The sequence below is a fragment of the Mauremys reevesii genome, linkage group 1 (assembly GCF_016161935.1).
Source record: "Mauremys reevesii isolate NIE-2019 linkage group 1, ASM1616193v1, whole genome shotgun sequence".
NCBI lineage: Eukaryota > Metazoa > Chordata > Testudines > Geoemydidae > Mauremys > Mauremys reevesii.
Genome location: NC_052623.1, coordinates 33,892,836 through 33,907,277, shown reverse-complemented (window position 1 = coordinate 33,907,277; position 14,442 = coordinate 33,892,836). Strand labels below are relative to the sequence as shown.

The 14,442-nt window shown below is 45.1% G+C and overlaps 1 protein-coding gene across 5 annotated transcripts in view; it reads left to right on the top strand.

Moving 5' to 3' along the window:
• The window catches only part of FAM76B (family with sequence similarity 76 member B), a 31,473-nt gene extending 22,689 nt beyond the window's left edge, over positions 1–8,784 (top strand). For 2 of the 5 annotated variants that reach the window (XM_039521029.1, XM_039521030.1), the window contains exon 11: positions 8,291–8,784. In XM_039521029.1, coding sequence (XP_039376963.1) covers positions 8,291–8,428 — 138 coding nt within the window. In that variant the 3' untranslated portion in view covers positions 8,429–8,784. The remainder of the gene's footprint in view (positions 1–8,290) is intronic. The other 3 variants (XM_039521028.1, XM_039521027.1, XM_039521024.1) reach the window with 2 other exon arrangements.
• Positions 8,785–14,442: the final 5,658 nt, after the last annotated feature.

The following is a 14,442-nucleotide window of genomic DNA, read 5'->3' as shown; positions in this document are numbered from 1 at the left end:
ATGGGAGAATACCTCCAGCATTTATAATAGAGTTAAATATAAATAAATGTGGTTTTTAATTTATAAGTGGGGAGTCCCACTTGGAGGCTTGCTGTGTAAAAGGAGTCACCAGTAAAAAAGTTTGAGAACCACTGAAGCGCAAGCTGTGCTTGGTGAACTTGGTTTAGTAGTTTGAGATAAGCTATCTCAGGCAAGTATTTGCATAAGTTTAACATTTCACAGGATTTATAGATTTCTCCTCCTGCATTTATGCACTCAAAATGTCGCACTGCCACAAAAAAGGCTAGAGTTAAATATCTCCAGTTCCTGCTCCTCTTCCAGTCTGACACATTTAGGCTAGTCTTTCCTTTAAAGTTTTACCGATACAACTGTTTTTTCCCCTGAAATTGTTATATCCTTCTTGATGGTATAAGCTTCTAATATTACAAGCATAATTTTACCAGTATAATCATGTCTCGGGGGGTTGTATCACTTAATTATACCCTATAGTTAGAGGTACAGCTTTCTAGTGTAGACAAAACCGGGAAGGGACCACATACTAAGGCTTGTCCACGGCAGAAAAACTTTTGGAAATCTTTCCCGCCACACCTCTCACTGGGTCAGAAAAATCAGTAGCAGCGATAGTGGAATCCTTAACTTAGCTTAGTATCTCCCAACAATTTTACTTTTGTTAGGGGTGAAATAGTGATATCCACAAATCCAGAGAGAGTGTGCTCACCCAAACCCTCTGCCTGGGAAGATGTGACCACTTCCTGTGTAAGACACTTTCTTCTGGAAGTGGCTATTGCAAGAGGGAGTGACTTAACCAATATAAATCAGTGAATTTCCCTTGCTGTTTTTGGTTAAAGAAATCTTGTTCTTTCAGACTGGTCCTGTTTGTGGAGTATGACTCTTAATATCACTTGTTTCACTTTTTCAGCCATTGTGTATTGAAGATAGTGAGTGTGACGCTGGTGAGCCAAGTGCCAGCTGTAGCCAAGGTGTAGGTGTCATAAATATAAAGGGAAGGGTAACAACCTTTATGTATGCAGTAACATAAAAACCCTCCGGGCCAGAGGTACAGAATCACTTTACCTGTAAGGGGTTAAGAAGCTCAAATAACCTGGTTGGCACCTGACCAAAAGGACCAAGAAGGAAAGAAGATACTTTCAAATCGGGGTGTGGGGAAAGGTTTTTGTGCTTCTTTGTTTGTTCCCCTCTCAGGACAGAGAGAGAGACCAAGCTGGTAAGCCATCTCTTGAAAAGATACCTGAAATGATACATCTAAAATTACAGAAATTGTAAGTAAAGGCAAAGAAATGCATTAGATTATCTTTTTGTTTTAGCTTGTGAATTTTCCCCATGCTAAGAGGGAGTTTTTTTTTCCTGTTTTTTTGTAACTTTGAAGCTGCGCCTAGAGGGAAATCCTCTGTGTTTTAAAATCTTTGTATTTACCTGTAAAATTACCTTCCATCCTGATTTTGCAGGTGTGATTCTTTTACTTTTTTTTTTTAAATAAAATTCTTCTTTTAAGAACCTGATTGATTTTCAGTGTCCTAAAAACCCAGGGGTTTGGTCTGTGCTCACTTTGTAACCAATTGGTTAGTATACAGCAGACCCTTGCTAGAACACGCATATTTATAGCGCAAATTCGGTTATAGCACGGGACCACACATGGATCACAAATTTAATTACCTTCATTGGAATCCATGGTAACGTGGTCCCTGCATTAATACGGGACCGCGCATGGATCCAACACCCCTCCCCCCAGTGTATTATTCTCAAGCCTCCCCAGGAAAGAGGGTGATGGGGGAATATTTTGGGGAAATGGGGACTCCACGTGGCCCCTTTTCCTGGATTTTTGTCTAAATCACTTGGTGGTGGCAGCAATACTGTCCAAGGACAAGGAAAGGATTTGTGCCTTGGGGAAGTTATAACCTAAACTGGTAGAAATAAGCTTAGGGGGTCTTTCATGTGGGTCCCAACATCTGTACCCCAGAGTTCAGAGTGGGGAGGGAACCCTGACAATAGGCGTCAGCAAAAAAGTGACAAACTTGCAGCTGGAATCCAGACCAATTCATTTGTGTATTAGGATAGATGAAAGTGGTTGTTGAATGTGTTTGGGGTTTAAACCTCATGAAAACGAATGGGATGTTGTATGCATTATATTCCCTTATCAGTATCGTATTAGAATGAAATAGCAAACATTTATATTGTATATACCTTATACCTAAGTGACTGATCAAACATAAGGAAACCATGTGTGATTCAAACTATAACAGGAAGGTGCTAATTCCTGCACATTTCAAAGCAAGTGGCCATTGTGTGTGATGATCAGAGACTCTAAATGCCCCACTCCATCATCAAAGAGCCCACATGGGTAGCCGAACTGTCAACTTGTTCTTCTGTGAAAAGAAGCTATAAGTGTGGACACAAGGAACAAATTCTCCAACTCTAGACTGTTTGGATTCTAACAGGGCAGCATAACTGAATGAGAAGATGGAGATCTCCAGAGTTAAGACTTGGGAAGCTGGCAGATTACTACATCTGTGCTACCTTTTGAAATTGTAGACTCTGACTCACCTGTACATATATATTTACCTGCTTTAGCCTCTCAAGAACTCTCATTCCATTTGGCTTAGCTAACAAACCTTTAGTTAGTTTACTATAGGATTGGCTACCAGTGTTGTCTTTGGTGTGAGATCAAGGATGCAAATCGACCTAGGTGAGAAACTGGTCTCTTGAGACTGGGGGTAATCTGAATATTATTGTGATTTTTTTGGTGTAATGACCATTTATCACAGAGTTCAGCTTGCCTGGGTGACAAGATAGAGCAGCGTGTCTAAGGGGATTGTCTGTGACTCCATTATAAGGGTATGTCTACACTACAAGAGTAGTTCGATTCAACTTAATTCGAATTTGTGGAATCGACCTTACGAAGTCAAATTTGTGTATCCACACTAAGGACACTAATTCGATTTTGTGATTCCACACTAACGGGGCCAGCGTCGACTTTGGAAGTGGTGCACTGTGGGAAGCTATCCCACAGTTCCCGCAGTCCCCGCTGCCCATTGGAATGCTGGGTAGAGCCCCCAATGCCTGCTGGGGGAAAAAATGTGTCGAGGGTGGTTTTGGGTAACTGTCATCATTGAACCATCAATCACGCCCTCCCTTCCTCCCCGAAAGCGCCGCGGGCATCTGTTTGTTGTTTTTTTTGTCAGTGACAGCGCGCCGCCCAGCACTGCGAGCATGGAGAGAGCCCGCGCTGCATGGCCGTTATTTCCTTACCTTCTACCACCCACCTCTTCACAGTCAGCTGCTGATCTGGCTGCTTTTACTTTTCAATGGTGCTGCAAGCAGCAGGGGAGGAGGGGATGTCAACGCCAACATCAGGGGGGCCAGCCAGGCATGCATTCATGCGTTGCCAGGAACTGTGGTCTGTTTAGACACCTGCAGGAAGGTAGTGCAGGAAGGTAGTTCAAAAAAAAAATGGGGATGTAATGCATGCCTGCATGCAGATTCCTATAGGACCCCCGCCCACGCTAATGCCCTGGCTCATGCCCTGGCTCATGAAGCCCTAGCGGACACAGACAAGGAACTCGCTCAGAGCCAGCAGTGAGCAGAGTGAGCGAGATGTGTTGACTTGTCAGTTTTGAACTGAGAAGCTGAACCCTGCCCTCTTACTCCCCGTTTACTGTTGTTGACTGCAGTTTGCACTTCCCCCACCTTCCCCTTCCCCCCTTCCAAAAATCAAATAAAAAATAAATAAAATTAAAAAACATGTAACTCTTTATTAATTACTTTTATTAAAAGGGCTAAAGAAAGGGCTGCAGGGGGTTGAAACTGGTGTGCAGGTGCTGTAATGTAAAGATGGTCTGAACTCGAGACAGGCTGCTCCTGAGCTCCTAGACCGCTCCGCCTAGATGTTGTGGGTGTGACACTGGCCCTTGATTGAGGCTTTTTGGATCCGGTTGGGGGTGGGGTGTGGTGTGTGGGCGGAGTGGATGAGGATACCTCTGCCTCTGACTCATCAGCCTCTGCTGACCTGCATGCTGCATGTAACCGCCAACCGCTGCCGCCCCGCCGCCCCCCCCCCCCACCACCACACCCCACACACACACCAAACCACCACTGCCTCCTGTGTGACCGACCTGTGTGCTGCCTGACTGCTGCTGTGTGTGCACTGTGTGTGTATCTGCCCCTGTGTCTGTACCCCCCCCCCCACCTACCCCCCCCTTCCCACACAAAAGCATGACGGAAACAGTAATTAACAGCAAAAATTTTTTTTAAAAAACTAGACAGGGGGGGGATGAACTGGGGGGGGGGGCTTGGGTGAGGAAGGAGGAGGAAGGACTTATGTTTATTAGCTGTTGTTTACTTTTGAGCACTCTGCTCTGAGTGTGTGTGCAGTGCCCCCGCCCCCCCACCCTCCTTCTTTTGGGTTTGGGTTGGGGGGTGGGTTTGGGGGCGGGGGGGGGGCGGGCAGGATACTGCAGGGGGGGGGGTCCTGCCCTCTGCCTGCTGCAGAACAGCACACAACATGCATGTGTGTCGTGTGTCTGTTTTCTCCCCCAAGCAGCTTGAGCGCTGCTTGTGTTTCTCCACTCTCCTCCCCTCCCTCCCGTTCGCTGTGTGGCTGTGGAGAGGAGAGTAGAGAGCTGCTCCTCTCCACCTCGCTGGCTGGTAGCCCCATAAGTTCAGCATAATCAGCGAATCTCATCTTTTCTCTTTTTTTTCTGCTTTTTTTCTTTTGCCAGCCTCTGTGAGGGGGATGCTGGGGCAGGTCTGGAGACAGTCGAAGCTGTGTGATGGGAAAAAGGGAGTGAATTCCTTGCAAAGATACATTTTTGCGAACAATGAACACAGTCTAGTCTGTGTCTGTGAACAAGAGCATGCACAGCACCTATCTTGTGCGCACTCCTGCTGCAGGCAATCCGGAAAGCATAAACTCTGCCCCTGTTCCACCCCATCGCAGTGTCCCCTGACCCTTGGAATTCCTGGTTGAGATCCCAGTGCCTGATGGTGCAAATTTCATTGTCGCGGGTGGTTCTGGGTACATGTAGTCACTCATTCCTTCCTCCGGGAAAGCAACGGCAGATAATCATTTCGAGCCCGTTTTCCCTGGATTACCCTGGCAGACGCCATAGCGTGGCAACCATGGAGCCTGTTTTGCCTTTTGTCACTGTCACCGTATGTGTACTAGATGCCGCGGACAGAGGCGATTCAGCAGCGCTACACAGCAGCATTCATTTGCTTTTGCAAATTTTGCCATATTGTACCATCTACCATGCCATTGTAAATTGGCAAGGTGATGATGGTTACCAGCCGTATTGCATTATACCTTCTGCTGCTGTCATAGGTGCAGCCGGGGGCGCAAAAGACAAAACTGGGAATGACTCCCCGAGTCAATCCCTCCTTTATGGTATCTAAAAATAGAATAATTCCTGTATAGAATATAGGGCTAGTGTAGTAGAGATCCAGTGTTTCAGAGAACCAGAGAGCACAGCTGCTCCGTGTCAGATTATGCAGGAATGATGAGCTGCATGGCATTCACAGGGGGTGCTCCTGCAACAACCCCACCTGTTGCTTCCCTCCTCCCCCAGCCTTCCCGGGCTACCGTTGCAGTGTCCCCTGATTTGTGTGCTGAAGTAATAAAGAATGCAGGAATAAGAAACAGTGACTTGTTACTGAAATGAAATGAGGGGAAGGCAGCCTCCAGCTGCTATGATTGTCCAGACAGGACATTAAGCAGTGTGGGGGAGAGGAAAACAGCATACTGCTGCTATGACAGTCCAGGCAGTACAGAATCTTTTCTTTACACATGAAGGGCGGGGGCTGATGGAGCTCAGCCCCCTGTTGCTGTGATGAAGACAGTTAGCAGGCCGTCTACTTATGGGCTGATGACGAGGACGGGTACCAGTCGTATTGCATACACCATCTACAGCAAGGCTGATGATGATGACGACGGATATCAGTCTTATTGCACCATCAGCCACCCATGAGGCGGGGGGTGGGGGGAGAGAGGATGCTACAGTACAGTGCCGCAGCATCGCGTCTACCAGCAGCATTCAGTACACATAGGGTGACATTTAAAAGAATCAAGAGACTATTTTTTTTCCATTTCCTTCTGGGGGTGGAGGAGGGGGGTACATTGACGAGCTATGCCCTGAACCGCCGCGGACAATGTGTTTGACCGTACAGGTATTGGGAGATCAGCCAAGAATGCAAATGCTTTTCGGAGACTGCAGGAACTGTGGGATAGCTTGCGTCCTCAGTCCCCCCCTCCCTCCATGAGCGTCCATTTGATTCTTTGGCTTTCCGTTACGCTTGTCATGCAGCAGCGTGCTGAGTCTCTGCTATGCCGTCTGTCTGCAGATTTTTTAAAAATACTTTGGACCAGGCGTAACATTACAGTAATTCCCCTAATTAGATGCAGGAGTCTCCGAGCGAGCTCACCCTGAGGACGGTCACTGAAGGAGATAGAGATCGCATGCTGCGTGAAAGCCGGCACAAACCAGGGGCCTATGCAGCCGTGCTCGGGGAGGCAATGCTCCCTGAGTACCTCATGAAAGCCTGGCGCGGAAAGGTGTGCTACCACGGAGCACCCAATAAGGCAGCTCTCCCCAGGAACCTCCTGCGGAGGCTTTTCAATTACCTCCAGGAGAGCTTCGTGGAGATCTCCCAGGAGGATTTCTGTTCTATCCCCATATATATATACCTCCTTTTCACATAGTTCAGATTCCTGTTCCATTAATAATAAAAGTTTACATGCTTAAAGCACTTACCGACTGATCCTTCCCCTGATTCAGGGTCCGGGTTAACGGCCGGGGAGGGTTGGTAGGGGCTCTCCGTGAGGGTGATGAAGAGATCCTGGCTGTCGGGGAAACCAGTGTTCTAAGCGCTGTCGCCTGCCTCGTCCTCCACAAACCCTTCCTCATCTTCCCCGTCCGCGAACATCGCCGAGGAACTGGCCGTCGACACTATCCCATCGTCAGAGTCCACGTTCACTGGTGGGGCAGTGGTGGCAGGCTCCGGAGCGTCCGTTTGCCACTTTGGTCTTCTGGTAGCCTTGTCTCAGGTCCTTGATTTTCAGGCGGCGCTGCGTTGCATCCCGGCTGGATCCTCTGTCTGTCATGGCTTTGGAGACCTTCTCGTAGGTCTTTGCATTCCGTTTTTTGGAGCGCAGCTCCTAAAGCACAGACTCCTCGCCCCACACACCGAGCAGATCCAAGACTTCCTGGTCAGTCTATGCTGGGGCCCTCTTTCTATTCAGAGATTGCCTGGACTCCTCTGCTGGAGAGCTCTGCATCGTTGCCGGTGCTGCTGAGCTCGCCCTGATGTCCAACAGGAAATGAGATTCAAACTGGCCAGACAGGAAAAGGAATTCAAATTTTCCCGGGGCTTTTCCTGTGTGGCTGATCAGAACATCCAAGCTCGGACTGCTGTCCAGAGCCTCAACAGAGTGGTGCAATGTGGGATAGCTCCCGGAGCTACTAAGGTCGATTTCTGTCCACACCTAGCCTACTTCGACATGGCCATGTCGAATTTAGCGCTACTCCCCTCGTCGGGGAGGAGTACAGAATTCGAACTAAAGAGCCCTCTATGTCGAATTAAATGGCTTCCTGGTGTGGACGGGTGCACGGTTAATTCGAATTAACGCTGCTAAATTCGAATTAAAGTCCTAGTGTGGACCAGGCCTAAGACTACTGTAGTGCTTTGGGAATTCACGTTTATTATTGGGTTGGTGAAATCTAATAATAGAACATATCACCAGTTTGGGGTGTCCACCCTGTTTTTGACAGTTTGGCCTTACGGAGGCACTCAGAGTTGTGAGCCACTCCAGACAGTGTGACAGTGAGTGCATGTCCACAGAAAGTTTTGTTTATAGCAAACTCTCCTTTAAATGTTGATTACAGAAAGCATATTGTGGCGTTTACCCAAGTCCTTGCCCTTATTACCTAAACACTGAATTTTTAAAATGAGCCTTGAGCTGAATGTGAATGGCTGCTTGTTCAGCATTAACCACTAGATGTTGCTTCAACCACATGCTTTCTCCCAAGCATATGCTGTACAATGTATTGCTGCACACATCCAGCAGCGACACAAGAGATTTCATTGGAGAGCTAGGAATTCTCTGTCCTTCCAAAGTCACCAAAATAAAAACACCTTGGCTGCTTAAATTGCTATATTCTCTAGATCCGTTTTAGTAGATCTGTAAAGTGAAAATACAAAAGCTATTTTGGATAACAAACTAAAAATCTTTTTAGTAATTCAACAATCCTTGTCACTTAAATTGTGATTTTTTTTTCAGCTACAGATCTTAAATCATTGTACTCGGAGAAAAATATATTGCCATTTTATGAGGCCCAGAGGTAACTGTCAAGCAGCAATACAATGGTGGAACTGGAAATTGGATCTTGGTCTCCTGATGCCCAGGCTATGGCATTAGCCACTGGACAGTGCTGTCAGTTTCTATATAAAGTAACAAGGAAATAAATAATTTTGGAATTTAAATGCCATATTCCCAGGTTCAGTATATATCGGCAAAAGAAGTACCCCTTTGGCACTAAATCTAATTAGGTTGACTATTTTCCTCTTTCTTTCTCTCTTTCACATAATTCTGATCCAGATGTCTTCCAAACTGATTGTAGTAGCAGAAATATTTGAGATCATGTGGACTTGCCAACAAAGGATATAATTCAGGTCATCATTTAAGAACTCAGGGGTCTACTTGAATTGAGTCCTGAAGCTTTAAGGGCATAATAACTTCAATTCTGATAAACAGATTATTAAACAACCAAGCCTTTTCATCAGCAGCTCCACATGTTGTGCAGGGCATTTTTGAATACTGAATATGTGTGTTTTGAGAGCAAGAAGACCTGATCCTGGAACCTACACATGGTGAATGAAAAATTAATAGTGTTAATTCATGTGGACCATTGTATTGTGGAAGACTTGCTCTCTAGCCTAATTTTGATGTTTCTGATTGAGTGTTGTCAGGAATTACTTCCATACTCATACAATTTTATACCTTCTGCTCCTTGTTTTCAGTTCTGTTATATGAAAGAGTCAAGAGACAGTAATTTTTGCATTAACAATCTAACTAGTAAGCAAAATGTAATATAGGGGTTAGTTTTAATTTGAAATAGAGAATTGGCAAGTAATCCTTAACTATAGTCTGCTGAGCTTGTAATCGGAATGTTTCTGCATGAAGAAGCATTTTCAAGAGCTATTTTGGGAAGAAAGCTTCAAGTACACAGGGCACGAAGCAGTGACCTCTCACCTACTTCTTCCTTGCTAATCTGTTAACAATGTGAGATAATTTTCATACTATGAAAATGCAGAGAAATGTCTGACAATGTTTATTGTACCTTATTTCCTTGATTTTTAAGACAGGTGTTGGGTAAAATTCTCAAGAGCATTTTCAAAAGTGAGTTAAGCCTGGATCCACAAATGGACTTAGATGTTGTGACACTGAGCAAAGCCTAACTTTTAGGGATCTAGAAAATTACAGGAACAACACAGCGATCCACAAAGCCTGAGTTAGGTGCCTAGGCTTCCCGTACAATGAGGGGGGAGAGGCAGGCCCCTTAGAACAGGATCCACAAAGTCAGCATGCTAGGTGGGGAGCTGTCTAAGTTAGCCAGTGGGAGATACCAAGGAGAAGGGTGTATCTTAAACCCCTCCCTTCTCATGGAGATAGGCACCGAAGTCTAGACTGCAGTGAGGCACTTACCTCTGCTAGAAATCCACAACTGGGAACCCCTCTCCTGGAGTCAGGTGCCTTAGGTGCCTAAGTTGTTTCTTGTGAGCGTGATTGAAGCAGGGGCTCCATACAAAGCTGGGATGGAGGAAGAGGAGGTGCTGCTGCCACGTCTCCCCTTATAATTTTAAAGCCAGTGGTGGTTGGTACACTCATCTGGGACGCGGGAGATTCAAGTTCAGTTCCCCCCAAGCTGAAGGGATTGAACAGGGGTCTCCCACCTCGCAGGAGAGTGCACTAACCACTGAGCTATGAGATATTCTGATGTGGAGTTCCCTCAGTCTCTCCTATTAAAGTTGTTCCACTTTGGATAAATACTTAAAGAGTCACTGGGCCGGAGAGAGAATGATACTAGTATACTAATGAATATTGAGCAAAGGAAATTAATTTGTCTCCAGACTAATAGTGTGACTAATAGTGAGTAGTGGACATGAGAGTGTCTACACACTTGATTCTTCGGGTGGAATTGTAACCACACTGCAGTGACACAGGCACGCGAGTTGTATAAGAAACTAAATGGATGAATGACTATGGAGGAGCATTACATTTTGCAAAATTTCCAAACAAAACTAGAATTAGAATAAAAGCGATTGCCATACTAGTTCAAACCAATAGTCCAAATTTCTTGGAGAGTGTCCTGGATCTGCTATTTCAGTGGAAGGTGTAAGAAGCCCTGCAGTAGGCAGTTATGAAATTACATGTCCACAGGGAGGTTGCTTCCTAAGCCCCATTAATTGGAAGTTATCTCATACCCCAAAGCCTGATGATTTATATTCCTCATTACCACAATGGTATCTTGTGGCAATGAGTTCCACAGACTAATTGTTGATTGCACAGTGGCTCTTTCTCAGTTTAATCCAATTTTGGGCTTAGATTTTATAGGCTGTAGCTCTGGCCTCCAGAATTAAAGTATTCATACAAGCAGTTAGTATTTTTGTTCAGCTAAACTACTTTACATTTGTGTGTACTTCTTGGCACCATAACCCTTCCATTCTCAGAGTCAGAGCTGTCCCTCCAGAAATACATCATATGCATTTTCCCCAGAGTAACCAAATAGCACATGTGAAAAATCAGGACGGGGTGGGGGGTAATAGGTGCCTGTATAAGACAAAGCCCCGACTATCAGGACTGTCCCTATAAAATTGGGACACCTAGTCACCCTAAGTTTCCCAGAGCTGCTAGGTCTGGTTTTTCTGTATACAAAAGTGTCTGCCTTTGTCCCAATGTGAGATACGTTTTCTGTCGGCTTGAGCTGTGGAACGTTCTAGTGACACTTCCCCCTGCTGTTTTTCCTGAGGGGCGGGCCCTGTGGCAACCAGCCAAGCCCAGCGCTTGAGAGAAGTCTTGGCTATTCACCACTGGTGGCATATCTAAGGAGAAATGCTATTGCCCCATGGCTGCTGTGGCCTACCCAGGGAGATGACTCTGATCCCCTAGCCCCCACCCCACAATGTGGGTTGCTTTCGCACACAATGGGCTAAATTCTACTCTTCCAACCCATTCACGCAGTTCCCACTCAGGCCAATTGCCGTGGCACACACTTGTCTGAGAGTCTCCCCGTTCTATTCCATTTTGGTGTTTCATACACACTCTAAGTGGCATTTTAAAAGTCAGAAATTGATTATTGTGAAATGCAAGCAGAGAGAGAGTGATAGCTTGTGCTGTCTGTTTCCCATGCTGATGTAGGGGTGGGCAGGTGTGTGGGCTCGTCACTCATGTAGCGATTGTGGGTGACACTGTGCACCAGAGAGAATGGTCTAGCTGACTGAGCACAGGATTGGGAACTGCTAGACCCTAGTGCTGACTCTGACACTCTCTATGGCCTTGGGCATGTCACCTAGACTAAAATTTTCAAAGCTGACCTCTGATTTGGATGCCTGAGTTCTTAGGTGCAAGCAGGTGGATGTTTAAACATGCCAAGAACCCAGCCACCATACATAGCAGCAGTGATGAGCTGCCAAAATCTTAACAACTGGTTCCCTACCGGGTCTCGGGCGTCACTTCAGTCCTTCACTCTCTCCGGGTCTTCGGCGGCCCTTCAGCGGTGGGTCCTTCAACAGCCCCTTTAACAGCTGGCTCTACACTGGCTTCTAAATTTAATAACCGGTTCTTGCAAACCGGTGGGAACCGGCTCCAGTTCACCACTGCATAGCAGCCTTTCCCCCCAGCTAGCCAAAGAGCTGGCTCTGCCAGAGTGTGTGTCCTGGCCATGTGACTCTCCCGTCATAGAGACGGGTTTACCTTTGAAGGTCAGGAGTTAGTACTCCATTTACTTCACCTTCTGGTCAATCCATAAATATTAGTAGGATTTCCTTTGACCTGGGTTTTGTTTTCAGCTTGAAACAAATGTCATTATATTTTTTCCTGGCTCACTGTAACGATGCTGGTTCTGGCGGGACCCAACTGAGAGTGCCACTTCAGGACAAATTGCTTAAAACAGGGCAGTTACAGCCCAACGCTGGGGTTTTTTCACCGCTAAGGCAAACCAAACCAGCCAGACTAAGAGGACTTTGGTTTCACCCCACTGGCTAACCACAAGTCACACAAGCAATTCCCTTAAACACTCCAGTTTCCCAGTATCACCACCAGTGCCACTCGTTATGGGGACAAATGGTTATGAAAACCAATACCCAGTAAAAGAAAAAAAGGTTCTCTCGATCCCAAAGAATCAAGCCCCAGACCCAGGTCAATATACAAATCAGATCTTACCCACAAATCATGCTGTTGCCAATCCTTTAGAATCTAAAATCTAAAGGTTTATTCATAAAAGGAAAAAGATATAAATGAGAGCTAGAATTGGTTAAATGGAATCAATTACATACAGTAATGGCAAAGTCTTGGTTCAGGCTTGTAGCAGCGATAGAATAAACTGCAGGGATCGGTCCTCAGTCCTTTGTTAAGAGCTTCAGTTTGTAGCAAAATCCATCCAGAGATAAGAAGCAGGACTGAAGACAAGATGGAGATGGGGTATCATCCTTTTATAGTCTTTTTCCAGGTGTAAGAACACCTCTTTGTCCTTACTGTGGAAAATTACAGCAAAATGGAGTCTGGAGTCACATGGGTAAGTCCCTGCATACTTTGCTGAGTTACAAGGTGTATCTGCCTTCTCTCAATGGGTTAATTGTATAGCTGATGGTCCTTAATGGGCCATCAAGCAGGCTAGGTAGAGACACCAACTTGTCTGGGGTGTCACCCAGAAGCACAGCATAATTTTGAAATACAGACAGTACAGAGCCAATACTTATAACTTTAAATACAAAAATGATATATACATACAGATAGTGAAATCATAACCAGCAGCCTTGTCTTAGACACCTCATTTGACCCCCTTTATACAAGATTTGGTGCCACTACAGGACTTTGGTTGCAACCATGTTCTATACAGTCCCAGTTCAAGTCAATAACGTGACACTCACACATACCTAACTGTCAGGTAATGTTTTCTCTAAATACCCATTTCACAGTGGGATTCTTTTCCAATACAAACTTTCCTCCCAAGGAGGTGTCACTGCTCTTCCCATCAAGTATTGCCAGCTCTCCATTTCCCCCACTACACCAACAGGTCTTACATTAATGGCATCAGCCACTCAACTATTCCAAAAAAATCCCCTTGAGAGGCCTCACTTGGGTATTGTGTTAATTGGGCAGAGCTGTAGAACTGACTTCTCAACCTCTAGGGTGAAGATTATTTAACTGAAGGTAAAAATTATGTCCAGAAAAGATATCGGATGGAATTAGAAACTCCACAAGTTGGATATACTGAACAGTCACTCAACAGTGATTTCACTGTAATTTCACTAGTAATTTCAATAAGCATCAACCAATCCAGGAGCAGTACAAGACACAAAGTGAGACACTCCTTTCCCTAATTAGCTAGTTGTCTAAAAGGCACCTAAAAGAGAAGACGGGGCTGAGCCTAAATGGAGAATCTCTTAGGAATGTACTTAAGTTTCATTTCCTATGTACCAAAAGCAAATTGCTTTCAAGCCAACTCGTGCATCCTTTGCTTTTAACAGAAAATTTACAGAATGTGGTTTATTGAACTGTTTTTTCCCTTTGTCTGGTTCCCCTTATACTTCTGCAAACTCTCTGTGAGACAAATTCTTTTTTTTCAGAAAGAATGGAAAATTTTGTTACTGGGGGGATGCAGTGCTTCTGAAGATACATGACTCAGCATCACAACCAATAACTAGTAACTGAACTGCGTATTTTAGACAAATCCTGCTTTCTGCTATAGACTACCAAACATCATATGTGTTTAGCAGTAGTAGCATATTTCCAACCATCTGCATTTGCCTCCCACTCACATACACTTAGTCACTGCATACAAACATACACCTTCTGCTGAACTTTAGAATTATGTTCTTCTCTCCTAAAACTCATTAAGTTTTTAGCAGTATGGTATTCTACAAAGCCTTTTCTGGCAACCTTTAGAGCCCAATAATCTGGATTTATTGCCAAGGCATGCAAAGTACATAATTTAACCCAATCATTATTGTAACTTCGCTTTCGCATGCATTCAATAACACTTTGATAATGTTTTACTAAAAAACCCTCTTGTTTTATTGGTTAAGTTGCACCAGGGGAAGGTATACATGGCACTGTAGAAAGAATCCTATAGAATTTAATTAATAGGGATGGAGCCAGTATAGTTCTATAGAAAACACTCTAAAACCAACAGAATTGAATAGAATATTATC